General features: G+C 42.8%; 1 protein-coding gene across 1 annotated transcript; it reads right to left on the bottom strand.

The window, feature by feature from the left end:
- Positions 1 to 14,733: 14,733 nt before the first annotated feature.
- On the bottom strand, positions 14,734 to 17,954 carry LOC308622035 (histone lysine demethylase PHF8-like; the record flags this gene model as incomplete). Its single annotated transcript, XM_081243079.1, has 1 exon — positions 14,734 to 17,954. Exon 1 carries the CDS (start codon positions 17,806 to 17,808, stop codon positions 14,734 to 14,736), a length of 3,075 nt encoding a protein of 1,024 aa, XP_081099205.1. The 5' UTR covers positions 17,809 to 17,954.
- Between the last annotated feature and the right edge of the window lie 8,970 nt (positions 17,955 to 26,924).

Raw genomic sequence — 26,924 nt, 5'->3', positions numbered from 1 at the left:
CGAAATCTAGTTTGAGATCATTTTTTGTAACATGGTGTATTAAGTAGGAATTCATTAAGCTACCAGTTAGAGAAAACCTAAGTATATATGTATATACATATATATACATATATATGTACATACAGATATATACATATATATATATATGTATATGTATATATATATATATATATATATATATATATATATATATATATATATATTGGAGCTTAAATGAAAAGGGGTTTATTTTTCTTACCTAATAAGAAACCTGGAAACATGTGGCTGCCGATGTTAGTTCAGTGGCCCAAGGATATCAGGCCCATGTTTCTATGATTCCCTTAACGTTTCCTTGGACTCACAGGTTAGTTGCCGCAGCTCCAAACATCACATCTACATCCAAGGCAGGAAGTAGGTGAAAGGGTTGTTTCAGCCCAGCCACATCTGTTATATTTTTCTATTAATTAATTTATGTGTTAGTTTATTCATTTATTTATTTAGGCTGTGCTGGGTCTTTGTTGCTGCACACGGGCTTTCTCTAGTTGCGGCGAGCGGGCGCTACTCTTCATTGCGGTGCACAGGCCTCTCATTGCAGTGGCTTCTCTTGTTGTGGAGCACAGGCTCTAGGCATGCAGGCTTCAGTAGCTGTGGCACGCAGGCTCAGTAGTTGTGGCTCGCAGGCTCTAGAGCACAGGTTCAGAAGTTGTCACACACGGGCTTATCTATTCCACGGCATGTGGGACCTTCCCAGGCCAGGGCTCGAACCAGTGTCCCCTGCATTGGCAGGCGGATTCTTAACCACTGTGCCACCAGGGAAGTCCCCACACATGGGCTATTTTTTAATCAAGAAAATAAAAGCATTTCTATGACCTTCATCAGTGGACTAAGTCTTAATTCGTGGACTACAAAGATGTTACATGGTCATTTATAGATACAAGTAAGTCTGAGGGAAAGAGCTCCAGTGTAAGACAGTAAAGTACTTTTTCCAGGGAGTTGGGAATGGCTATTGGGGAAGCAATCACCAAAGTCAATCCCATAAGGCAATGTGACCTGATGGAAAACGGTGCATTGAATAAATTCAACTTTAACGCTAAATTGGCATAACTCCCCTGCTGTTGATCTTTATTTTCTTAGATCTTAACTTCTTTACCTTAAAAACAGAAGTTTTCATATTATTCACCAAACATTGCACACTTGAGAAACAGAAAATGCTGGTAAGAATACAATGATGCACTACCAAACATGAAATAGATAGCTAGTGGGAAGCAACCTCATAGCACAGGGAGATCAGCTCGGTGCTTTGTGTCCACCTAGAGGGGTTGGATGGGGAGGGTGGGAGGGAGGGAGACGCAAGAGGGAAGAGATATGGGAACATATGTATATGTATAACTGGTTCACTTTGTTATAAAGCAGAAACTGATACACCATTGTAAAGCAATTATACTCTAATAAAGATGTTAAAAAAAAAGGATACAATGATGGCTGCATAATCTACTTGGTGATAGATCTGAAAGCCCCTTCTTTCTAGAACTTTGAGCAAATAATTTCAACTCTCCTACATATCAATGTTCTCTGCAAATTAAATGGGTCCAAATGGATAATCTCAAAATTCTTTTCTGCTTTACCAATTTATTATTCTACGATTTGTGGTAATAATCTATTAATTGAATAAATGTCTTGAAATCCTGGAGTTTAGAAAATTATTGAAATTAAGAATTAAAAGTGGTACAATCACTGTAGAAAGGACTTAAACATTGATATACCCCAGGAGTAAGCAATTACACCCCTCAGTATAAACACCAGAGAAATTCTTTCATTTGTCCACTAATAAATATATATATAAGAATGTTTACAGAGGTACCATTCATATGGAAAATACCCAGAAACTATTCAAATGCCAAAAAAGTGGGGAATAAATAAATAAATAAGCTGTAGTATGTTCACCCAATTGGTTATCACAGGAGTTAAAATGAAGTACAGCTAGTTGGAACACCATGTATGGTGTTATACTATTGAGAAGAAAAAATGAGTCTCCTAAGATTATATATAAAATTTCAATACCCTTTTTATAAAGTTAAAATAACTAAAACCAAACAACATGTGTATTAGAAATATGTAAATATAGAAAACTAGGTATGCTTTCAAATGGCAATGAAATGATTATTATAGGAGTCAAGGTAGTAATTACATTAGAAGGGAAGAGTGAAGAGTCCAATGGATAAGATGGAAAAGTTTCCCAGGTAATGTTAACTACTGTCAATGCTCTAATTATCACACTGAGTAGTAGATTCATAGATATTTTTATAGGATTTTAAATAAATAAGTAGTTGAATAAATAAATACATAGTTGCATACAAAAGGCCAACGGATTATATCAAGAAGAAAGGATTGGGCTTCCCTGGTGGCGCAGTGGTTGAGAATCCGCCTGCCGATGCAGGGGACACGGGTTCCTGTCCCGGTCCGGGAAGATCCCACATGCAGCGGAGCTGCTGGGCCCGTGAGCCATGGCTGCTGAGCCTGCAGGTCCAGAGCGTGTGGTCCGCAACGGGAGAGGCCACAGCAGTGAGAGGCCCGCGTACCGCAAAAAAAAAGAAAGAAAAGAAAAAAGGATTACGCTTAATCCCTTTCTGTTTACTTAAATTTCAAGTAAAAAAAATTTATAAGTCCATATCATCTATGGAAGTTATTTTAGAAAAGACCTTTAAACTCATGGTTTCATTCCGTATAGAACACAAATGACACAAAAATTCACTCACCAAAAATAGTAGAAGTTTTTGGTTATTTAGGATGTCTTCTATTAGACCACCTAGTCATTTAATCAGTGCTAATAAAACAAGGAAGGAAATCACAAGCATACCACACCCTACCCTGAAATCCAGTCCCTCTAAGGATGACAACAGTCACTATTCTCTTTTATCACCAGTCTCATCCCTGTTCTTCTCTGGAGTGAGGTCAGGACAGTGAGATAGGAGGGTCCATCCACCGCATCTTCCTGAGCAGAGAGGAGGTTTTAGAAATGACCCAGTACTCGGTATTTCAAAGCATGTCCTCTACTGGGTGAAATGAGAGATTATCAAGATATGATTTAAAGCACGATGAATCCCCAAATAATGAGGAACACAGCAGATGAAGACAGGCAAAGAACAAGACATTGAAATGTACTGACACAGATGCCCAAGCCAAAGCAATTCATTTGTTCTATATTACACACACACACACACACACACACACAACTGTGACATTTACTGTTATAGGCATGGGGAATATACATCAATGAACATAATAAGCTAAGTCTTCGCTCTTTAGAACTTATATTCTACTGGAAAAGACTAACAATATTTAAGTAAACAAATCAATAAACAAGATAATTTAAAAGAGCAAAAGTGAAATGAAGGAAATAAAATCATGTATTATAATAGAGACTGAGGGGAAAAAACATTGCTTTAAAGCACAAATGACTTCTAACTTTTTACGATCTTCAATCCATGCAAGCTTTGAGATTGCATCAGTACTCATTAGAACAAAACTGCAGCCCCTTATGCTTATAAAATTGACTTGTATCGACCAAATTCAAGTGTCATTAGTCACACGTATCTGAAGCTACTGAAACCTACTAAAATATGTGGAGAGCACACACTGCTTCACCATTCAGCCACTCTGCAATCAGGCTCCTTTTTAACCCTCCCCTCACCCCTTCCTTAAAAACCTTCAGAAATTGAGGTGACCACCCCTCCTGTCATGACCAGCAGCTCCTGAAGCAGAGTACATTTCTTTTAACAGGCCCCATGCTTCTGACATATCTGAGGGTGATATCCTAGGGGAATTTAAATGTATACATAATTTTTATAGGCATAGATTTAGAAGACCATATTACATATTCAAATATATATACACATATCTACGTTTGTATGTATGTATAGGTATATCCATCCTATCTTGGGATCCCATATTTTGATGAAGTTTCGTACCTAACAAACATCTTGGGGCATCCATTTACACATGGCTTTGAATTAATAATCATGTAAGAAAATATCTAGACTCCAACAAATGTGCAACATCCGCAAAGTCATTGATTAAGTCTTAGTGAGAAGTTTACAAATTCTCATATATAAGTTTGTGGTTTTTTTCAGCTTGTAAGCCTGATCCAGAGCTGCTATCAGAAAATTGACCCCCTCTGCTCTCAAACATGACATCTGCCCTTGATACCGAACATAGGTGGTCATCACCAGCAGAAAAAGAAATTTGATTTTGGAACAGATTTCTTGAGTTTCCAGTTCAATACCTCTTCCTCACTAGGTAACAGGCATAAGTGAGAGAACTGTCCAAAAGATCTATTATACAACCATTGCATCGATCCAGTTCAAGACCAGAAAGATCAAGCAACAAACCACACACTGGAAGCATTTGCATTAAACAATTTATTGAATGCCCAGCCGGTCTGGAAACGCTCTAGTGTCTTGCTGGTTGTAAAGAGAGTTGAAGCCCTACCTTACCTTCCCCAGTTACAAATGTTTCAGACAGAAAATCTTAGACCATGGGAGAGAATCCGAGCAAACGGAATGTTAAAGTCATGCTCATCTGCTAATAGACCCAGACGCTGTATCTCACCACTTTTGAAAACTCATATTTACAAGTATGACCCACTTCATTTCTAAATCACCGTAGTTCAACCAGTGTCCAGAACCAGGATGTCAGTAGGTTTCTGATACCACACTTCTCCCTTTCTCTGAAATGGTTCCCAGAACAAGGGTTAGCCCCATTTAACACATTGTATAGAACAGTCTCTCTCACATTGAATAGAAAGGTTAATGCGTCCTCAAGCCCTCAGAGAATCTATAAAAGAGGAAGAACAGCATTATGAGGGGTTGGGGTTATTCCGCTAGGGATGCTTTCAGGGCTTAATTTTTCCATGGTAGAACCAAAATCTTTTGTTTCCAAAGCAAGATGTCAACATGATTTTTAGCTGTCAACTACTTTTTGTGCAAGAAGTTCAGTTTTAGATAGCAATCACTTTTTTGTGCAAGGAATTCAATACTTATCCTTCTCTTTCACTATAATAAAAGTAAATATATATAAAGCTTTTTAACGAAACTAATTGCAAAGCTATTTAGCTAACTCTCAAATTATTGCAGGAAAGTCACCCAAACAGAGAGATGATTTACGTCACAAAATATTTGTAATAGTCTGCTAACATGAGTGATATGTGATTTGTGGACATATGAATTGTTTGCCTTTCTGGGTAACTAACTGGAAATCCTACAGACTTTGATAGTCAAAGGCTTTCTTCCACAAACATTCATCTGTAGTTCATTTGTCTGTAAAAAGTCAAAGGCTTTTTATTTCATATGGGCAGCTACCTAGTCGGTATAGACCCTGAGAACAAAGCAAAAATGGACTGAATGTCTACATTTTCCTCCTTTCATCTGAGTGTTTGGTCCATATAAATATTTGAGTACACAAGGCTTTCTCGGAGTTTTTTCTAACTTTAATAAAGAAAAAATTAGTTCTTTGTTTCTAACCATAACTAATGAAATGTGGCTCCAGGCAACACATCACCAAGAAAGGAGAGGTTATACAACTTTCTGAGAACTCAGTGAAGTAGAGAGCCATCTTGATTACCTGTAACCACGAGTTTCTACTTGGATTGGCTCCTTTTATTTCTTAGGTTCAACTCGCATTTCTCAAAATACCAAATGCCTGATAAAATGCCTTAAGCATCTTATCTCTCTGCATGGCATTGAAAATGTAGTTTTGAGACTCAAGAACACTTACCACCTTTCTTGTGTTCCACCTTAGGTCATAATGGCTCAGGAATAATATTTCTCTGCAGAGAGCTACCATGATGTTATTAATAAATAGCTACTCTGCTGACAAATCAATATTCGGCTCCTAATCAGTATGGGGATGTTGTTCTCATCTCTTGTTTCTGAAATGCTGAATGCTTACAATGTCAGTTTCAGCCCAAAATAGTATCGCTATATTTGTAGTCATGGAAGTAAGAGGTTTTTGTTTGTTTGTTTGTTTTTTGCAGTAGGCGGGCCTCTCACTGTTGTGGCCTCTCCCGTTGCGGAGCACAGGTTCCGGACGCGCAGGCTCAGCGGCCATGGCTCACGGGCCCAGCCGCTCCGCGGCACGTGGGATCTTCCCGGACCGGGGCACGAACACGCATCCCCTGCATCGGCAGGTGGACTCTCAAATGTTCACACTGCTCCCTGAGCAAGCGACGGTCCCCACCTTCAGCGTCCTGAGGGTTACGGTGCCTCTTCTTAAGCAGCGGGGGTGCTCGGCGCCTCTTCAAGTCTACGTCAAAATGCCGGGAAACGGCCGCCACCTCTTGCCCCCAAGTCCATCTCCTGCACCCTCCTCTTCCCTCCCTCCCCTGAAGATTTCTTTTCAGAAAACAAGGAGGCTTAGCCGCACACACCTCATTGACACTGACCCCTACCCCGCCTCCACCAGCGGAACTGAGCCTTTGTGTGGTTGGGAGGCGTGACACTGCTGGCCAGGAATTGGAAAGTTGGGGCCCAGTCCCGCGCCCTTCAAGGAGCAAGTGGGGCTCCCTAGATCTCTACGCTCCAGACGTTCCTTGTTTGAGAATAAAGTGATAGCAGGGAAGACTCAGGACTCCTAGGGTCGGAGAATGCACGTGGGTGCCCTCACAGCGGTCAGTAAGGAAATTAAGGTGCATTCCAGTGACATCCTGGGTGTGAATTTCTCCTGCCTGCCTGTGGTCCTGGGCTCCAAAAAGAAACACACCCTTGAGGCAAGAATGTGGGTAGGGACAAGGCACCACTGGAAGCTCCCCTTGACTGGGGACAGGAGACCCCATTATCTCCAGGCTCTGTGGCTTGGATCACCCCAGGAGCCCGAGCTGCTGCTCGTATTGCTTGCGTCAGCCCACTGCTCAAGATTTCACAGAGGGGTTCCTGCTTTCCAAGAAGAGGAGACGTCTGGGATTCTCTTTGGTTCTCAGCTCAAAGCTAGTTAACATCCTAGTCAGGCCTGTCACCTTTTCGGGGCTCTGCTGAGAATTAGGGCCCACCCGAACTGAAATACACCCAGACCAAGAGCCTGAGGCAAAAGTCTTACCTTTGCCACGGTTTCCAGGTTTTGCCCCCTCACCTCAAAACCCTCTAAGCATCCTGAAAACCACTGGTAGCCTCCACTAACTGAAGGCTTTTGTGCCAGCTCAACAGTATCCATGGTTACCTTCCAGAGGGGCACAGGGAGGAACCCAGGCTTATAGCAAGGTTTACCAAAGACACGAGGAACATTCCCTCTACCCAAGCGGTAGAAAGCAAGAGATCTCGAGAGGATTCCTAGGGGTTCTGGGCTTTTTCTCTTCCTCTGAAATCAGTTTCTCAATCTGTGAACTGAACATACTCATGTCTGCTTCTATTTATCTTCTGAGGAAGTGGGAAAAGATCATAAATGAGGGCTTCAACTTGCTTCCTGAACTTCAAGGAGCTCTCAGCCTCTTGGAGAAGAGAATTACAGAAGCATAGTGTGTGAGCACAAGGGATAGAGATTGGTGTGGGAGAACCCTGAGAAAGGGAAAGGGGAAAGAGGGGGCAGAGACAGTGTGTTTGAGGAGGTGACTGGTGACCTTCTTGAAGAAAAAGTTATACAGTTTTCCTGGAGCCATGGTGGGGGAATGGTCTCCTTCAGGCAGAGAAGTTAGCATGATCAAAGGCAGGGAGGGAGCCTCCAAGCAGTCCTGTGCTTCTGGGGAAACAAGTCAAGTGATAGGAAGAAGGGAAGTCAAGGGAAGGAGTGCAGAGAGAGAAAGGAGAACAGAGGTAAAGATGTGGGGATTTAATTCTGGTTTTAGACATGTTGAAAGTTACATTACCCTTGAAAATATTGGTATATAAATATGCAGTGCTCACTTTATTTTCAAGTGTCTGTGTGTCAGGCACTATTCTAGATGCTGTGCACACAGAAGGAATAAAACAAAGTCCCTGTACTCATGGAGCTTACACTGTAGTCGGGGTGGGAGAAGAAAATTTATATTTTAATTTAAAAATTATATATGTATAATGATTTGTGACTCTAGTTTCTGTGTTAAATGATGAGTTTACAGCTGTGTATCAAAAACAAACACACAACTAGTTAATTAACTAAACAAATAGTGTCACGAGTCAATAATGAGTGTTTATAATTCTGAAGCCTGTGGTAAAGTATATGTGTAATGTGTCAGTTATGGTAAGAAAAAAACAAAGGATCACCAAGAAAAAGTAAAGTGGGACTAGGAAAGGATAATGTGGGAAAAGCTATTTTATATGGAATACTGAGAAGTCCTTCCTGAGGAAGAGATATTTAAGTAAAGATTTATTAATGTGAAAGAGTGAGTCATGCATACGTATGTGAGAAAAGGCTCCAGGTAGAGCACAGGGGAAGCATAATTGCCTTGGAACATACGTGGTGTAATAAGAGTCTTTTCTGGATATTGGGTCAGAAAGGTGGTCAGAAATCCACTCTGGTTGCTCAGTAGAGCACAGACTAGAGGGGAGCAAGGGCAGAGGAAGGGAGTCCAGTTAGGAGCTACTGCAATAATCCCGAGGAGATGGAATAGTGGCTTAGATAAGGGTGGTAGCAGTACAGTTGGTGAAAGTGAGCAGATTCTGAATCTATTTTGATGGGAGAAAGGACAGGATTTATTGATAGACTGGATGTGTTGTGCAAGAAAAAGAGAAAAATTCAAGATTACTTCAAGTTTGGGGGGCTAAGCAAATGGAGGCTTGGAACCATCAGCGGAGAGAGGAGCAATAGATTGAGGAATAGGTTTGGGAAAGGGAACTCAAGAATATGCTTTTCTACAAGGATATATTGTACAGCATAGGGAATATAACCAATATTTTATAATAACTTCAAACAGACTACAATAGATAAAATTTTGAATCGCCATGTTGTACACCTGAAACTAATAAAAAAAAGAATTTGCTTTCAACACGTTAAGCTTGAGGTGACTGACATCCAAAGGAGAAGCTGAATAGTCAAGGAAGAGGAGGGGACTAAAGATAAACACATACATAGCGCTCAAGAAAGAAGTCTAAATTCGGGATTTTGTCAACCTGTGGGCAATAGTTAAAAACGTCATAGGAAAGTATGTAAAGTGGGTACAATAGTAACCTAAGGATTGAATCTGGGAAATGCCAATATCTAAGTGATTAAAAAGTAGAGTTAAGAGGAACCAGGAGAATGTGTTGCCTTGCAAACCACTGAGATAAAGATTTTCACAGGGGGAAGAAATAAACCACAGCACACAGATTCAGAAAAGGGAGTCCATAAAATGAAGACAAAGAATTTTCCATTGGCTCTAAAAAATAGTACGTCACCAAATTGCTTATTAAGAACAATTTTGACTGAGTGTTGGGGGAGAAATGGTGAGCTGAGGCAGAAATGGAAAGCCAGGAAATGCAGACAGCCCCTGAGAAGCACTTTCTATGAAGTTTAGCAAAGAAGAGGGAGAAGAATTGGAACAGGAGGTTAGGGGTTCGGTCTCTGGCATGTTTACAAGCTGAGGGAGAGAAACCAACAGACAGAGTGGAGTTTAAATTCAAGACAGAAGGATAACTAACAACCTCAGAAGACATAGAAGCAACAGGGATAAGGGAATAAGGAAGTCAGCATTACACAGAAGGGATAGCTTTGCTCTCTGAACAAGGAGAAAGAAAGGCTCCCTCTGGATATGGATACATCTGTGTATGGTATGTTGGCTGGAGAGCAGGAGTTGAGAGAGATGGTGACCAGTGGTCTCAGTTTCTTAATGAACTAAGGTCCATAGTCATTCACAAAAAGTGAATGAGAGGAGGTATTAAGTAAGGAATTTAAGGAGAGTGAAAAGGCTTTGAATAATCTTTGAAAAGAAGAGAAAGAAGAGAGGAGATAAGAGAAGGGAGAGAAAGAGACTAAAGGAAGTACTAAAGGCCCAGGCAAAATTTGAGACCATGAATTGGTAACAGACCATTTTGCATGCTTGTTTGGTTTTTATGGGGCAGAATAGCATATGGATGAAGCTCCAAAGTGCCTGGGCTTGCACCATATCTCCCTCATGTGTCATATTTGATGGATTCTTAGATGGAAATTTTTACATTGAACACCACTGAAATCAGGTTTTATCTATCAACTGAAGGCAACTTACAATCAGAATTGCAATCTTTTCTTTTGCTTTTCTCAGATAATGAGATGTCTACAATCGACGGTGTCTTCTATTTGATGTAATACTTTGTACAAGTTACTTAACCCTTATGAAACTGTTTTCTTGCGTGTAAAATAGGCAAAAATCTCCCTATGGCTAGTGAGGATAAAATGAGTTCATACATGCAAAGCACTTAGAATGGTGCTGCATGTAGCAAAGTGTTTGTTAAGTGCTAGTTATTATTTTTCTCCTTCAGTGCTCATCTGACTGAATGTAGGAGAAAAGAACGGTCATGATTATATTGATCCTGTGTTAGAACTTTTTTGGGCAAATGCTGACAAAGGAGAGGGATGCAAAGGAATCAAGGGTATACATAAGTTAGAAAAAAAGAAGAGACGAGGGTTAGAGAGATGAAAGACTGGTTGGAAATGAAGAAAACGGAAGCCCTGTTGAAGGGAAAAAACACGTGTAAGAGGAGTAAAAAAGGGGACAGTGAAAGGTACTAGTCGGGAAGAGGGATATTCAGGCTTCAGAGTTCAGAGGTGGAGCAGCTCTGTATTCTGAGCACAGCCTCTGAAGTGAGTGGCTGAAGCGAAGTGAAGGTAAAGACCACTGTAGTTGGGCTCCAACTGTCCTATAATAAGTTATAATAAGATATAAGTATAATAAGATAATAAATTGAAATGGTCACCCCAGCTTTATAGAAGCTGAGGGTGTGTGACATTGCCATCCCAACCAGAAATCCTAGGACAACTCTTTAAAAATATATATTTTTATACATATATATGTATAAAGACTTTCAAAATATATATTTTTAAAAGCCTAGCTAGTGTCTGCTCATTTACTTTTTTTCTTTTCTTGACGATATAATTACTTGGGACTGGAAGTTTTGACCTTTAGTAAAACCTTTTATAGTGCCAGTCTAGAAAATAATGCTTTGATTAAACATTTCTCTTAAAGACAATTTACCAACTTGCACTTGAAATTTAAGTAGTCATCTTATGAATATGTTTATTTAGAAGATCTTAAAAACTATATATTCTGTTGGAACATACATTTAGAATCCCTTGCTTAGGGCAATTTGGAGAGATTCTTGGAAAGAAATATGTATCTTTAATCTGAACCTTACTAATAATTGCAAGAGGAAAATGGCACACTAATTCTTGCATTTCGAGAAAAAGAAAGCCACCATCAAACCACTTTAATGAAAGATTTAATACCCTGTTAAACACATAAGTTTGCTTAGTTTGATATCTTACCCTGTGGTTTCATTTCCACAGACTAGCCTCTCTCTAACAATGACACACATTTGATTAGCACCTACATTTTACCAAACATTATTTTCCTATATATGGTCTCACATTTATTCTCCTCTTTCCCCCCAGTTTGCTGCCAAGGGAATTTCCTTGAGTAAGTTAGTTGGTAAGAATAGTAGAACATGCTTCTTTTTCCAACACTTAGCTTTACACATTGTCAGGTATCTGTCCTAAACAGTGTGCTTGTACAAACACATACACTGACTGTCACCCTCTATTCTCTTCACACTAGTCTATCCTTATTCCCCTATTGGCTCCCCAATACCAACTGGGAGGGAGCATATGGCAGGTACAACTTACTGATAGAATAATTTTAACAAGTTACATCTGGAATCAATCCATTACATCATCATTCTGACTTGTTAAAAAATATTCAGGAAACCAACGGGTCCTTTAAAATGACATGACGCTAAATAACTGGTTTGACTGGCATTTGTCATCCGGAGAGTTGTTTCAGTTTTGTGCACTTGCAGACTAGGCTGAAAGAATGACTAGTGGAGAAGTAAATAGCAATTAGCTGATGTGACCCATGGGTAGATTTTCTGATTTTTGCCACTTGAAGCAATTCTCAAAGACATTTAAAAGGACTTCCGATTAATTTGAATGAAATTTGAGAGCAGTTATATAGATAGTTTGCATCTTCAGCAGTGCATTAATTTGCAAATGATGGGGCCAGCCTTTAAGAATAGGGTGCTTCTTTAACATTTAGGATCAGATTGTAAAAATAATTACTTTCCCTCATTTTTTTAATTTTTGCCAAGATAAATCACTTTTATCTCTATAGGCAAGGGAGGATCTAAAAACATATATATAAATTACATTAGTAACACAACATAAGAAAAAAACAGGGGAAAAAAACCCAACAGAGAAGTCTGTATGATGCTATTCTAACCTGTTTATAAAAAGGCCCTGCATCAGAAATTCACAATCCTACCCACTTCTAAAAATATATTTAGACATGTACAGAAGCGGTGGGCTTGTTTTTAAATTGCCTTTTTGTAAAAATATATTAAAGGTGAATAGAAATCCTCTCTCCCTGCCCCCTATCCAAGCCCCAGCTCTGTGCTGGGGATTGGAGACCAGAGGTAACTCTCTCATCATGTTCTAAACCTTGGTTACAACCACTCCCAACCCCTCCCCAACTCACTTCACTTAGAACCTGAAACATTAAAAAAAAAAAAAGAAAAGAAAGAAAAGGCACACTAGCCTCTTTGGAAAAGCGTAAATCTGAGGGTAAACTTGCTTTTCATTTAAAACACAAAACAACAAACAGCCAGCTCTGAGAGCCCAACTAAATTAATCAGAAACCCAGTCAAATGGAGGTTGGGTTTCAGCTCCACAAAACTTTTAATGAAGAAACAGAAGGGAAAGAGGCCTGGAACCAGGGGGGATATGCTAGCAATTAGCTGCCTTTGAAAGATCAAGGGGAGGGGGGTGTTAATGGGCAGAAGGGCTGGGGTCCTGGTCTTGGTTACAGCAGTCAGGGCCTAGTCAGGCAGTTGCCTACACAGGGACACAGGCTGCCCTCCTTCCCTCCCCTCACTACCCTCTGTTGCTTTGAAATCCCCAAGAAAAGCAAAGCTGGGCAGAAACAGAGGGGAGGGGAGTGGGAACCTCACGTGCTAAGGGGGAGGTAGCCAGGCTTTTTTGCCTTTGGTGTGTATAGATGGAGGACTGCTCGGCCCCTGGGGCCCCCAAGATAGGAAAAGGATATGGGGCTAAGGGACCCCTGATTCCAAGGAAGGAGAGTAAATGTCGGGCTGTGGAGAAAAGAAAGACAAACTGGAGACACGAAGACGACCAGGGAAGCCTCACATATTCCCTGTGGCCTGCACGGTAGCTGTTAAGTTCCCCAGAAGCACTGGGAAAACTGAGGTGAAGTTAAAGTGGGGGGTAGAAGACAATGAAGCCCTCCACTTGGGCAGTGCCGAGATGGACAGAGGGAGACGTTCTCCATCCAGTCCAGGTCACCAGGGAGGCAAGACAGGTGGAGGTGGAGGGAACTGGGGGAGAGGGAGGGAGGGGGTGGGCACTGTCTGGACAACAGAAACATTCACAAAGGGAAGAGGGGGTGGGAGGTTCAGATGTTCTGCTCCTTTAGAGGTGGGCATCTCCGCTCCTAGTCTTGGGCGCCCCCCACATCAGCACTCTGCTTGAGCGTCCACCTGACATCTGGGAGTGTAAAGGTCCAGGAGTGAAGATGTGAGTTCTGAAGTCTTCTTCAGACCAAGACCTCAAGGTGGGGAGAGAAGCAGGGAGGCTCCTGATGGAGAACCTGGGGTGAGCTGTCCTGCCACATCCTCTCCAGAAGGTCCAGGCTGTGCTCTGTGGTACGGGTGAAGGGATCAGGCCGTAGAGCAAGGGCTATCTGCTTCAGTGGCAGATGCTTTCAAGGCGTTTGGGAGATGGTCTTTGCCTCCTGGAGCCCAGCCAAAGCTATGTGGAGAATGTTCTGTAGCACCTCAAACTCTAGGCAAATCCCTGGAGCTCACCCTGGGAGAGGTGGCTTTATCTGTAGCCACCCAAAAGTTCTTTCCTCCAATGGGCTACAAAGTCTCGGTCAAAGTCTTGGGTGTTGGTCCTCTCCCCACCTTGAGAAGTGACAGGAATCTCTCTCCTTCCCAAGGATGAATGAAGTCAGCCCATGGCCTTTCTAGGCCACTCTGGAAATGGCCCACGGTGGGGCAGTACGAAGACTCTGGGCCCTCCTCTTTATTTCCATGAAGCATTTGGCAAGAGGCGGCAGAGGCCAGAGGCTTCTCCCAGGAACGAGTCTTGAGTGGGACACATCCATTGGGCTAAGAGGAGGCAGGAGAATGGGCAGAGGTGGGCAGGCTTCTGGAGACAGGGCTGGAGCCGCAGAAAGTGTTCAGCACTGGGCCTCCCACTTCATGACCAGGGAAATACCGAGGGGCCCAGGCTCTCCTCATGCCTCTCCTCATCCTGCTTTCCAGCTTTAAGTGGGGATGACAGTAAAGGGCAGACAAAGCTGGTGAAAGGGAAATGGATTGGGGCAGCAGAAAAGAGGGCTCTAGTCAGCTGGAAACCTCTCCCATTTACTGGCTACTCAGAGATATGGAAAAGGAAGGCAGGATGCTCCAGTGGAAGCAGGGAAGGGAGTTGAGGGAGTAGGTGAAGGGGCCCGTGGGAGAGTCCATGCCTTTGGTCAGTTCCAAGAAAGCAGGACAATGCGCCTCAGCACCTTGTCCGGGGCAGGTAGGATCCAGGAGTGCCCTGAGAATTGACAACGGAGAAGGCAATGGGGGTGAAGGGGTGAGGGGCAGGACACAAAGGGGATCACAGAAGCACTTTGCCATTTCTGTGGATTTTCAGGATACGGCCGAGTCTCTGCTTTGCTGTAGCCAGGCCCTTTCTGGGACGCTTTCCTGGTCCTGCTTGATTGCTCTGGGAGCCAACTGAAGGGCGCCGCTGGCCCAAGAAGACACCAGGGGCCATGGGTGTGGTGCTGCGGTTTGCCTGGGCCATGCCAAAGGCATTGGGACGAGCAGTACACTCATGGTCAGCAAGACTTCCTGAGAGGGCCTCTTGTTTAGGCTCAGGCGGAGGCAGGGGCGAGGAGGAGGTGAGAAGTTGGGGTGTAGTGGCCAGAGTTGGGGCTGGTACTGCCACGCTGAGATTAGGCTCTTGAGGGCGAGGCTGTTCTACCTCCTTCAACAAAGGCTTCTTCTTGATATATTTCTTCTTTGGGGCCTTCTGTAGCTCCCGCGGGGCCAACTTTGCAGCTGCTGCAGCCAAGCCTGTCTCAATGGAAGCTACCCGGGTGCCCTCACGCACAGGACAGTCCTGCTTCGGTAGAGTTGGGGTCACACGGGCTTTAGGACTCCATGGAGCATCATCTGAATTCTTCTTTTTCTTGGGTCGAGATTTCAAAGCAGGGTCATCATCGTCAGACTCCAGGGAAGGGTAAATATACTCTGCATCCTTGAAGCATGCTCCCAAGCTGTCCTGTTCATCGAGACTGGCGTTCTCCTCCTCCTCCTTGCTCTCGGTTCCCCAGTATGATGGCCGCTTGATGGGCCACTTCCCTGGGATGCGCTGGGAAGCAGGACTGCTAGATGCTGTGCCCAGCCCACTGCTGGAACTCCCACTGCTTCGGTCCTGCCCCCCGGTCCACCAGGCCTGCAGGCTGGAGGTAGCTGGCGAGGATGATGAGGACTGCGGGTTGGCCATGCACAGCATGCCCTGGATGGCCTCCTGAGTGCTGGGAGAGGCAGGGGCCTCGGTGAGGGCAGCATAGTCAGGTCCCCCCACCTGCCTGCTGGCCTTGAGCAGATCAAGAGTTCCACCAGCTCCACTCCCATTTCCAAGCTTGCCTTCGACCCCTTCTACCATGTCCTCACCTGCTGTATAGTCCTCCTCAATGTCAAACTCAACTTCTCCTGGTTCACGAACTCGGTTGGGGTCAGAGCAAGGCTTCGCACGGGGCAACTTTCGGGGAAATTTTGGTCTTATTATCAGAGTCGCCTTCTCCTTTCCCAGTCTCTCATCAGTCTGCAGTTCATCATCTGAATCCAAGTCAAATTCATCCTCCATCACCTGTTCTGCCACCAGCCTAGCCTTGTCTACCTTCTTTGCAATCTTGGCTCGCCGAGACTTGGATAAGCTCTTTACCCTCTTGGCACTGCCATTAGACGTCAACAGGGCCAGCCGGACCTCATTCCCATCAAGGTCCAAGTCTGGCGAGTCATCATCTGAGTCATTCAAGCAGGTACCAGTGATGTTGAACTTTGCTTTCTGGGAACAGCCTGTCTTCAGTGCCTGATGACTGTATGTGTCCATGGGATTATAGCTCAACTGGCCAGCAGGCCCCAAGGCTGAGCTCTCCTTGCCCTTTCGCTCTGCCTTCTTGAAGAATTCCTTGGGCTTCAGGCCTTTCTTCTTTGAACCACTTTTGGAGGGCAGTGACAGCCTGGACATGGATACTGAAGTGGAATGGGCTGGCCTGGTTAAGGGAATGGAGCCGGCTGGGAAGATCCTCTGCAGCCCAAAGATATTGCTTGTCTTCCCAACGTTCTGTCGGAAGATATCTTCCACCAGGCGAATCTCCCTAGCCAGATCTTTAATGAGCCGTACGGTCCTCACTGTCTCCGGGATCTCATCCTCGTGGTCTGGCAGAGCTTCTTTCCTTGTCCAGGCTCTAAAGGCCAAGTTCAGGGCTTTACCACCATGGACCAGGTAGGAGGCAGGGTGTCTCCTGTTTTCTCGCAAACCTCGAAAGATGTCCAGGATATGCTTTCCCACATACCAACAGATGGTCTCAAAGTTGGGGAACTTGAAGAGGTCTGCTGTGCTCAACCGCTTCTCAATCTCATAGACTTTGAGCTGCATTTCAATGTTAAGGCTGTGTAAGAAGTTCCCTCCAAAGACAAGGCAGTCCACGGGGGTCAGCACAGCATGGATCCATCCTGCAGGAATGAAAAGTGTCTGTCCTTGCTTCACAGAACACTTGTAGCACTTGTCCACCTGGTCCCCAAAGAACATCTCATTCTGGTTAGAGGAGCTGCTCCAGCACTCAAAGAGAGTCAGGTTGGCATTTGTTGGGCGGATCAGGTAGAAGATCTTCTCACCCTTGAGCACATGGTACCAGACCGAGCTGCCACCAAAGTCAATGTGAAAGTCGGTATAGCTATCCCGCACGCTCATGAGGCAGTACTTCTGCACATTGGGCCTCTCAAAGATACACTCCTCTGGCCACAAGTTCTCCACCCATGAGAGCTTCCGAACAATCTTGGGTGTCTCCACAAGGTTAGAAAGCCTGGTATCAGAGAATTCCAAACTAATGACATTGAGGACTTTCTCCCTCTTCCCGCTATAATAATATTTCACAAAATCACCAAGCTTCATCTTGCAGTCGGCCTGGCGGGTCACATCAATCACATCAATCTCTTTGTCAGAACCAACATAGTGTTCCACATCCCTCACAGTGAATGATGGTGAGGGCAGCGTCATCCCCAACCCATCCTTCTTCAAGACCAGGATGGGCACACTGAAGCTATTCTCTTCCAGGAATTCCACGCTCAGCTGACTTCCAGTGGGCTTCAGAATCACTTCATCTGAGCTGTCAAAGGTCCTACTCCGAAGCTCTCCAATGAACGCAGGGCTTCCCGTCTTCACTGGCTTCCCCTTGTGTGTATCATGGCCTTTTGAAGATACACAGCGTTTTTTCATGATGGAGGGCCCATGTAAGACCTCACAATTGGGGCAGTGGTAGAGGTCAATGTCATCAGCCTTCTCCTCTTCAACACCAACACAACTGCCATGAAACCAGTCCTGGCACATGTCACACTGGATCATGAAGCGGGTGACATCGTAAGGAAGCCGACAGAGGCAATACACCGGTCCCGAGGCCATCTTCGCCTGGCCTTGGAGCGTCCTGCGGTGGGCCAGGTTCTCAGCGCCAAAGGGAGCGGGAGGCGGCAGCACGCACTCTCTCTGGACGAAGGGAGAATCTCTTCACGCCTCTCAAACTGACAGGAACCTCCTCACGCCCCAAACCTGACAAGAACGTATTCGGTCCGGAGCCCTACAGGGACCTCCTCATCCGCAAAGGCGCAGGGATTCCTCACGCCCGCGGAGCTCAGTCCCGCCAAAGCGCCGGCGGCCGGGCTCGCTCCGGAGCTGCTCAGCGCCTCGCTCAGCGAAGGTTCGGCGACGCGCACCGAATTCTGGGATCGTCATGGCAACGCGGCGAACCTTTCTCGCCTTGTTCTCGAGCCACCCGCTGGGTCGCGCGGCCCTGGTCGCGCGGCCCTGGCCGCCCAGCGGTGCTTCAGGACAGCTTTCTCCACAGCTCTGCCCCGGGCCCGGCCGTCAGGGCCTACTGGAGCCCGCGGCTCGGGCCTAGGCCGGCGGCCGCCTGACGAACAGGTAAGCGGCGGCGTCGCTGGGCCGGCAGGAGATCGCCGCGAGCAAACCAACGAGGAAGGAGATGAATCGGCGGCCCGGTTGGAGAAAAAAACAGCCCGAAAAATCGCCGGGAGAAGCCCGGTGGCGGTGATGGGCAATTCAGAGTAGTCAATCTCTCTCATTTTTTTTTAATGCTTTTCCATCATTTGAAGATGGCAATAAACAAGGACAATTGCCTGGAATGCCCATTGGGATAAATGGATTAGTCAGTCTTTAAGTGTCATCAAATTCATAAGGACAAGTTGAAGTAAGTAGTCAGATGATATTGGACATTGATTCTAAAATGTGCAGAAAAGGAAAGCTACTCGGGAATACAAGAATGGTTCATTCATACTTTTCCTACTTATACAAGTGAAAATACTATGGTTATGATAACACGTTTAGTGGTGGTTCCTTTCTAGGGTACTTCTCAAGATACATTCATCTTTTGCCCATTCTTTTCAGTAGGTTGCAAAGCCCATAGGGATTCCTGTGGCTTTGTCAAGAGACGAGTGTATGTCTTTGCAATAACCCCAGCACTTTAAGAGTGACTACTGTAAGTATTGGCTTTTCAGAATTGTCCCATCTTTTGGGCTACTCATTTCCAAAGGAGACTACAAGTGATTTGTTTTCTATTTGTTTTACATACCACGGCAACAATGGCAAGATCTAAGCTTTTAGCAATAGGAAGTTTTTTCCCCTAAGGCTTCAGTTATGATGGAAAAAAACAACATATATCAAAAAACAACATATAATCTCTACTTCAACATAATAGGTGGAGCAGAGGGATTTACAGCTCAGAAAGCCAGAGGTCCACTGACACTTAAGGACTTCTGCCAAGAAGAAAACATCTGTGAAAGGACAAATAAGGACCTAGACCTATATGTTGAAGGCATAAAACATCTTACAGTATGAGAAGGGCTCCTGGGATGAGAAACTTTTCCTGGACTTGTGTGTGTCTAGGGGAGTTAGTCTACTCTGCTCTAGATTCCTAAACAATTTTGTGCATACTTCCATTATATGCTTACTATATTCTATTTGTTATGTATGCTTATCTGTCTCTCCTCCCCATCCCCCTCCTACCCTAACCAGCAGCAAGCTCTTTCAGACAGGGAATCACGTCTGACTACTCTCAGCTTTAGAGCCCAACACACATATAACTTCTTAATTAATATTGCTTGAATTTATTTATGAGAATAGTCTCATTTTGAACCCGAGGCTGGAGTAGTGAGTGTCATTAGTCAACTTTGCACTGATGAAATTTCTTTTTCATGTCCGGAAAAAGAAATCAAAATGTCCGTCAGCCAATTTAGAGTATTGTTGTTTTTTTTTTCTTTATTTGGTGTCCCCTTTTGTTTTTAAATCATGCTTTTGCTGAATGGAAATATTGCTTTGATGTGATTATGGACACATCCTCTGAAATGGGGTTTTTGATTAAAAGACTATAATCTAAAAGTGGAAGTTAAGCATAAAAGTATAAAATCATTTCCCCTGAGGGAAAAAACATTGCTCATCCAGTGACAGGATTTTCATGTTCAGTCGTTGGAAAAAGGGAAACATTCGAAATCTAGTTTGAGATCATTTTTTGTAACATGGTGTATTAAGTAGGAATTCATTAAGCTACCAGTTAGAGAAAACCTAAGTATATATGTATATACATATATATACATATATATGTACATACAGATATATACATATATATATATATGTATATGTATATATATATATATATATATATATATATATATATATATTGGAGCTTAAATGAAAAGGGGTTTATTTTTCTTACCTAATAAGAAACCTGGAAACATGTGGCTGCCGATGTTAGTTCAGTGGCCCAAGGATATCAGGCCCATGTTTCTATGATTCCCTTAACGTTTCCTTGGACTCACAGGTTAGTTGCCGCAGCTCCAAACATCACATCTACATCCAAGGCAGGAAGTAGGTGAAAGGGTTGTTTCAGCCCAGCCACATCTGTTAGATTTTTCTATTAATTAATTTATGTGTTAGTTTATTCATTTATTTATTTAGGCTGTGTTGGGTCTTTGTTGCTGCACACGGGCTTTCTCTAGTTGCGGCGAGCGGGCACTACTCTTCATTGCGGTGCACAGGCCTCTCATTGTGCTGGCTTCTCTTGTTGTGGAGCACAGGCTCTAGGCATGCAGGCTTCAGTAGCTGTGGCACGCAGGCTCAGTAGTTGTGGCTCGCAGGCTCTAGAGCACAGGTTCAGAAGTTGTCACACACGGGCTTATCTATTCCATGGCATGTGGGACCTTCCCAGGCCAGGGCTCGAACCAGTGTCCCCTGTATTGGCAGGCGGATTCTTAACCACTGTGCCAGCAGGGAAGTCCCCACCCATCTGCTATTTTTTAATCAAGAAAGTAAAAGCATTTCTATGACCTTCATCAGTGGACTAAGTCTTAATTCGTGGACTACAGAGATGTTACATGGTCATTTATAGATACAAGTAAGTCTGAGGGAAAGAGCTCTAGTGTAAGACAGTAAAGTACTTTGTCCAGGGAGTTGGGAATGGCTATTGGGGAAGCAATCACCAAAGTCAATCCCATAAGGCAATGTGACCTGATGGAAAACTGTGCATTGTATAAATTCAACTTTAATGCTAAATTGGCATAACTCCACTGCTGTTTATCTTTATTTTCTTAGATGTTAACTTATTTACCTTAAAAACAGAAGTTTTCATATTACTCACCAAACATTGCACACTTGAGAAACAGAAAATGCTGGTAAGAGTACAATGATGCACTACCAAACGTGAAATAGATAGCTTGTGGGAAGCAGCCGCATAGCACAAGGAGATCAGCTCGGTGCTTTGTGACCACCTAGAGGGGTGGGATGGGGAGAGTGGGAGGGAGGGAGACGCAAGAGGGAGGAGATATGGGAACATATGTATATGTATAACTGGTTCACTTTGTTATAAAGCAGAAACTGATACACCATTGTAAAGCAATTATACTCTAATAAAGATGTTAAAAAAAAAAGGATACAATGATGGCTGCATAATCTACTTGGTGATAGATCTGAAAGCCCCTTCTTTCTAGAACTTTGAGCAAATAATTTCAACTCTCCTACATATCAAAGTTCTCTGCAAATTAAATGGGTCCAAATGGATAATCTCAAAATTCTTTTCTGCTTTACCAATTTATTATTCTATGATTTGTGGTAATAATCTATTAATTGAATAAATGTCTTGATATCCTGGAGTTTAGAAAATTATTGAAATTAAGAATTAAAAGTGGTACAATCACTGTAGAAAGGACTTAAACATTGATATACCCCAGGAGTAAGCAATTACACCCCTCAGTATAAACACCAGAGAAATTCTTTCACTTGTCCACTAATAAATATATATATAAGAATGTTTACAGAGATACCATTCGCATGGAAAATACCCAGAATCTATTCAAATGCCAAAAAAGTAGGGAATAAATAAATAAATAAGCTGTAGTATTTTCACCCAATTGGCTATCACAGGAGTTAAAATGAAGTACAGATAGTTGGAACACCATGTATGGTGTTATACTATTGAGAAGAAAAAATGAGTCTCCTAAGATTATATATAAAATTTCAATACCCTTTTTATAAAGTTAAAATAACTAAAACCAAACAACATGTGTATTAGAAATATGTAAAAATATAAAACTAGGTATGTTTTCAAATGACAATGAAATGATTATTATAAGAGTCACGGTAGTAATTACATTAGAAGGGAAGAGTGAAGAGTCCAATGGATAAGATGGAAAAGTTTCCCAGGTAATGTTAACTACTGTCAATGCTCTAATTATCACACTGAGTAGTAGATTCATAGATATTTTTATAGGATTTTAAATAAATAAGTAGTTGAATAAATAAATACATACTTGCATACAAAAAGCCAGCGGACTGATAGATTATATCAAGAACAAAGGATTGGGCTTTCCTGGTGGCGCAGTGGTTGAGAGTCCACCTGCCGATGCAGGGGACACGGGTTCCTGCTCCGGTCCGAGAAGATCCCACATGCCGCGGAGCTGCTGGGCCCGTGAGCCATGGCTGCTGAGCCTGCGCGTCCGGAGCGTGTGCTCCGCAACGGGAGAGGCCACAGCAGTGAGAGGCCCGCGTACCGCAAAAAAAAGAAAAAAGGATTACACTTAATCCCTTTCTGTTTACTTAAATTTCAAGTAAAAAAAAAATTATAAGCCCATGTCATCTATGGATGTTATTTTAGAAAAGACCTTAAGCTCATGTTTTCATTCTGTATAGAAAACAAATGACGCAAAAATTCACTCACCAAAAATAGTAGAAGTTTTTGGTTATTTAGGATGTCTTCTATTGGACCACCTAGTCATTTAATCAGTGCTAATAAAACAAGGAAGGAAATCACAAGCATACCACACCCTACCCTGAAATCCAGTCCCTCTAAGGATGACAACAGTCACTATTCTCTTTTATCACCAGTCTCATCCCTGTGCTCCTTCTCTGGAGGGAGGTTAGGACAGTGAGATACGAGGCTCCATCCACTGCATCTTCCTGAGCAGACAGGAGGTTTCTGAAATGACCCAATACTCGGTATTTCAAAGCATGTCCTCTACTGAGTGAAATGAGAGATTATCAAGATATGATTTAAACCGCAATGAATCCCCAAATAATAAGGAACAGAGCAGATGAAGACAGGCAAAGAACAAGACATTGAAATGTACTGACACAGATGCCCAAGCCAAAGCAATTCATTTGTTCTATATTACACACACACACACACACACACACACACAACTGTGACATTTACTGTTATAGGCATGGGGAATATACATCAATGAACATAATAAGCTAAGTCTTCGCTCTTTAGAACTTATATTCTACTGGAAAAGACTAACAATATTTAAGTAAACAAATCAATAAACAAGATAATTTAAAAGAGCAAAAGTGAAATGAAGGAAATAAAATCATGTATTATAATAGAGACTGAGGGGGAAAAACATTGCTTTAAAGCACAAATGACTTCTAACTTTTTACGATCTTCAATCCATGCAAGCTTTGAGATTGCATCAGTACTCATTAGAACAAAACTGCAGCCCCTTATGCTTATAAAATTGACTTGTATCGACCAAATTCAAGTGTCATTAGTCACACGTATCTGAAGCTACTGAAACCTACTAAAATATGTGGAGAGCACACACTGCTTCACCATTCAGCCACTCTGCAATCAGGCTCCTTTTTAACCCTCCCCTCACCCCTTCCTTAAAAACCTTCAGAAATTGAGGTGACCACCCCTCCTGTCATGACCAGCAGCTCCTGAAGCAGAGTACATTTCTTTTAACAGGCCCCATGCTTCTGACATATCTGAGGGAGATATCCTAGGGGAATTTAAACGTATACATAATTTTTATAGGCATAGATTTAGAAGAGCATATTACATATTCAAATATATATACACATATCTATGTTTGTATGTATGTATATGTATATCCATCCTATCTTGGGATCCCATATTTTGATGAAGTTTCACACCTAACACACATCTTGGGGCATCCTTTTACACATGGCTTTGAAATAATAATCATGTAAGAAAATATCTAGACTCCAACAAATGTGCGACATCCGCAAAGTCATTGATTAAGTCTTAGTGAGAAGTTTACAAATTCTCATATATAAGTTTGTGGTTTTTTTCAGCTTGTAAGCCTGATCCAGAGCTGCTATCAGAAAATTGACCCCCTCTGCTCTCAAACATGACATCTGCCCTTGATACCGAACATAGGTGGTCATCACCAGCAGAAAAAGAAATTTGATTTTGGAACAGATTTCTTGAGTTTCCAGTTCAATACCTCTTCCTCACTAGGTAACAGGCATAAGTGAGAGAACTGTCCAAAAGATCTATTATACAACCATTGCATCGATCCAGTTCAAGACCAGAAAGATCAAGCAACAAACCACACACCGGAAGTATTTCCATTAAACAATTTATTGAATGCCCAGCCGGTCTGGAAACGCTCTAGTGTCCTGCTGGTTGTAAAGAGAGTTGAAGCCCTACCTTACCTTCCCCAGTTACAAATGTTTCAGACAGAAAACCTCAGACCACGGGAGAGAATCTGAGCAAACGAAATGTTAAAGTCATGCTCATCTGCTAATAGACCCAAACGCTGTCTCTCACCACTTTTGAAAACTCATATTTACAAGTATGACCCACTTCATTTCTAAATCACCGCAGTTCAACCAGTGTCCAGAACCAGGATGTCAGTAGGTTTCTGATACCACGCTTCTCCCTTTCTCTGAAATGGTTCCCAGAACAAGGGTTAGCCCCATTTAACACATTGTATAGAACAGTCTCTCTCACATTGAATAGAAAGGTTAATGCGTCCTCAGGCCCTCTGAGAATCTATAAAAGAGGAAGAACAGCATTATGAGGGGTTGGGGTTATTCCGCTAGGGATGCTTTCAGGGCTTAATTTTCCCATGGTAGAAACAAAATCTCTTGTTTCCAAAGCAAGATGTCAACATGACTTTTAGCTGTCAACCACTTTTTGTGCAAGACGTTCAGTTTTAGATAGCAATCACTTTTTTGTGCAAGGAATTCAATACTTATCCTTCTCTTTCACTATAATAGAAGTAAATATATATAAAGCTTTTTAACCAAACTAATTGCAAAGCTATTTAGCTAACTCTCAAATTATTGCAGGAAAGTCACCCAAACAGAGAGATGATTTACGTCACAAAATATTTGTAATAGTCTGCTAACATGAGTGATATGTGATTTGTGGACATATGAATTGTTTGCCTTTCTGGGTAACTAACTGGAAATCCTACAGACTTTGATAGTCAAAGGCTTTCTTCCACAAACATTCATCTGTAGTTCATTTGTCTGTAAAAAGTCAAAGGCTTTTTATTTCATACGGGCAGCTACCTAGTCGGTATAGACCCTGAGAAGAAAGCAAAAATGGACTGAATGTCTACATTTTCCTCCTTTCATCTGAGTGTTTGTTCCATATAAATATTTGATTATAAGGCTTTCTAAGAGTTGTTTTTTAACTTTAATAAAGAAAAAATTATTTCTTTGTTTCTAACCATAACTAATGAAATGTGGCTCCAGGCAACACATCACCAAGAAAGGAGAGGTTATACAACTTTCTGAGAACTCAGTGAAATAGAGATCATTTTGATTACCTGTAACCATGAGTTTCTACTTGGATTGGCTCCTTTTATTTCTTAGGTTCAACTCACATTTCTCAAAATACCAAATGCCTGATAAAATGCCTTAAGCATCTTATCTCTCTGTGTGGCATTGAAAATGTAGTTTTGAGACTCAAGAACAGTTACCACCTTTCTTGTGTTCCACCTTAGGTCATAATGGCTCAGGAATAATATTTTTCTGCAGAGAGCTACCATGATGTTATTAATAAATAGCTACTCTGCTGAGAATCAATATTCGGCTCGTAATAAGTATGGGAGTGTCGTTCTCATCTCTTGTTTCTGAAATGCTGAATGCTTACAATTTCATTTTCATCCCAAAATAGTATAGTTATGGTTATAGTCATGGAAGTAAGAAGGTAGTTTTTAATTCATTTTTTGCTACACAGAGATATGGTCAAAAGTTTAAGTGTAACCATCCCAATTTTCCTCAAGGAAAATTTTAAAGGTATTTTTATTAACCTGAGGAGGAAAAGTTTTTTTTTTTTTTTGGCTGCATTAGATCTTCATTGCTGCGCGCAGGCTTTCTCTAGTTTCTATGAGATGGGGGCTTCTCACTCTGGTGGCTTCTCTTGTTGCAGAGCACAAGCTCTAGGTGCATAGGCTTCAGTAGTTGTGGCACGTGGGCTCAGTAGTTGTGGCGCACGGGCTTAGTTGCTCTGCGGCATGTGGGATCTTCCCAGACCAGGGCTCGAACCCGTGTCCCCTGCATTGGCAGATGGATTCTTAACCACTGTGCCACCAGGGAAGTCCCTCCTCAAAATCTTTTTAAGGAAAAACGGTCCCCTAACCACCAAGTATCAAATGTGGCCTTTAGCATTTACTCTTCTCTCTTTCATACGTTCCACAACCAGCTGCCCAGTTCTGTTGATTCTACCTGTGTGATCTGTCCCACTGCTTTCTGCATTTCCACAGCCCTGTTTCAGTTCTTCATTATCCTGGATAGGACCCTGCTATCCTAACTGGTTTGCCCACCTCCTGCCTCTCTTACCCACAGTCCATCGTATATACTGCTGCCGGACAGCTTCCATTCCTCCAAGCCTCAGAAACCTGCTTGCAGCAGCAAAGTCCATGCACGACAGCTCAAGATCTCTACAAGTTTACCTGGAGCTGCAGGTCATTCCTCTCTTCCTGCTGTCCCCTTTATACACTCTATGCTCCAAATCAAACCAGTCGCTTGGTGACTGTCCCAGATGGGGTTTCCTGGGAAGCAGACTCCGAGGCAGAGGTTAGCGGACAGAATGTTTATTAGGGAGTGCTTCTCTACAGCTGTGAAACGGGACAGAAGAGGAAGATGAGCTTCCATGAAGGCCCAACACAGGAGGAGCTTTTGGAGCCTGTCTGGTCCTGAGATGGGGGGAGAAGGCTGGGCCTTGAGGAAACCACAATGATTAATCTTTGGATGTA

Source organism: Mesoplodon bidens (genome assembly GCF_964165515.1).
Source record: "Mesoplodon bidens genome assembly, chromosome: 8".
Classification (NCBI taxonomy): domain Eukaryota; kingdom Metazoa; phylum Chordata; class Mammalia; order Artiodactyla; family Ziphiidae; genus Mesoplodon; species Mesoplodon bidens.
The sequence above is the reverse complement of the archived record's forward strand: the minus strand, read 5'-3'. Positions and strand labels throughout refer to the sequence as shown.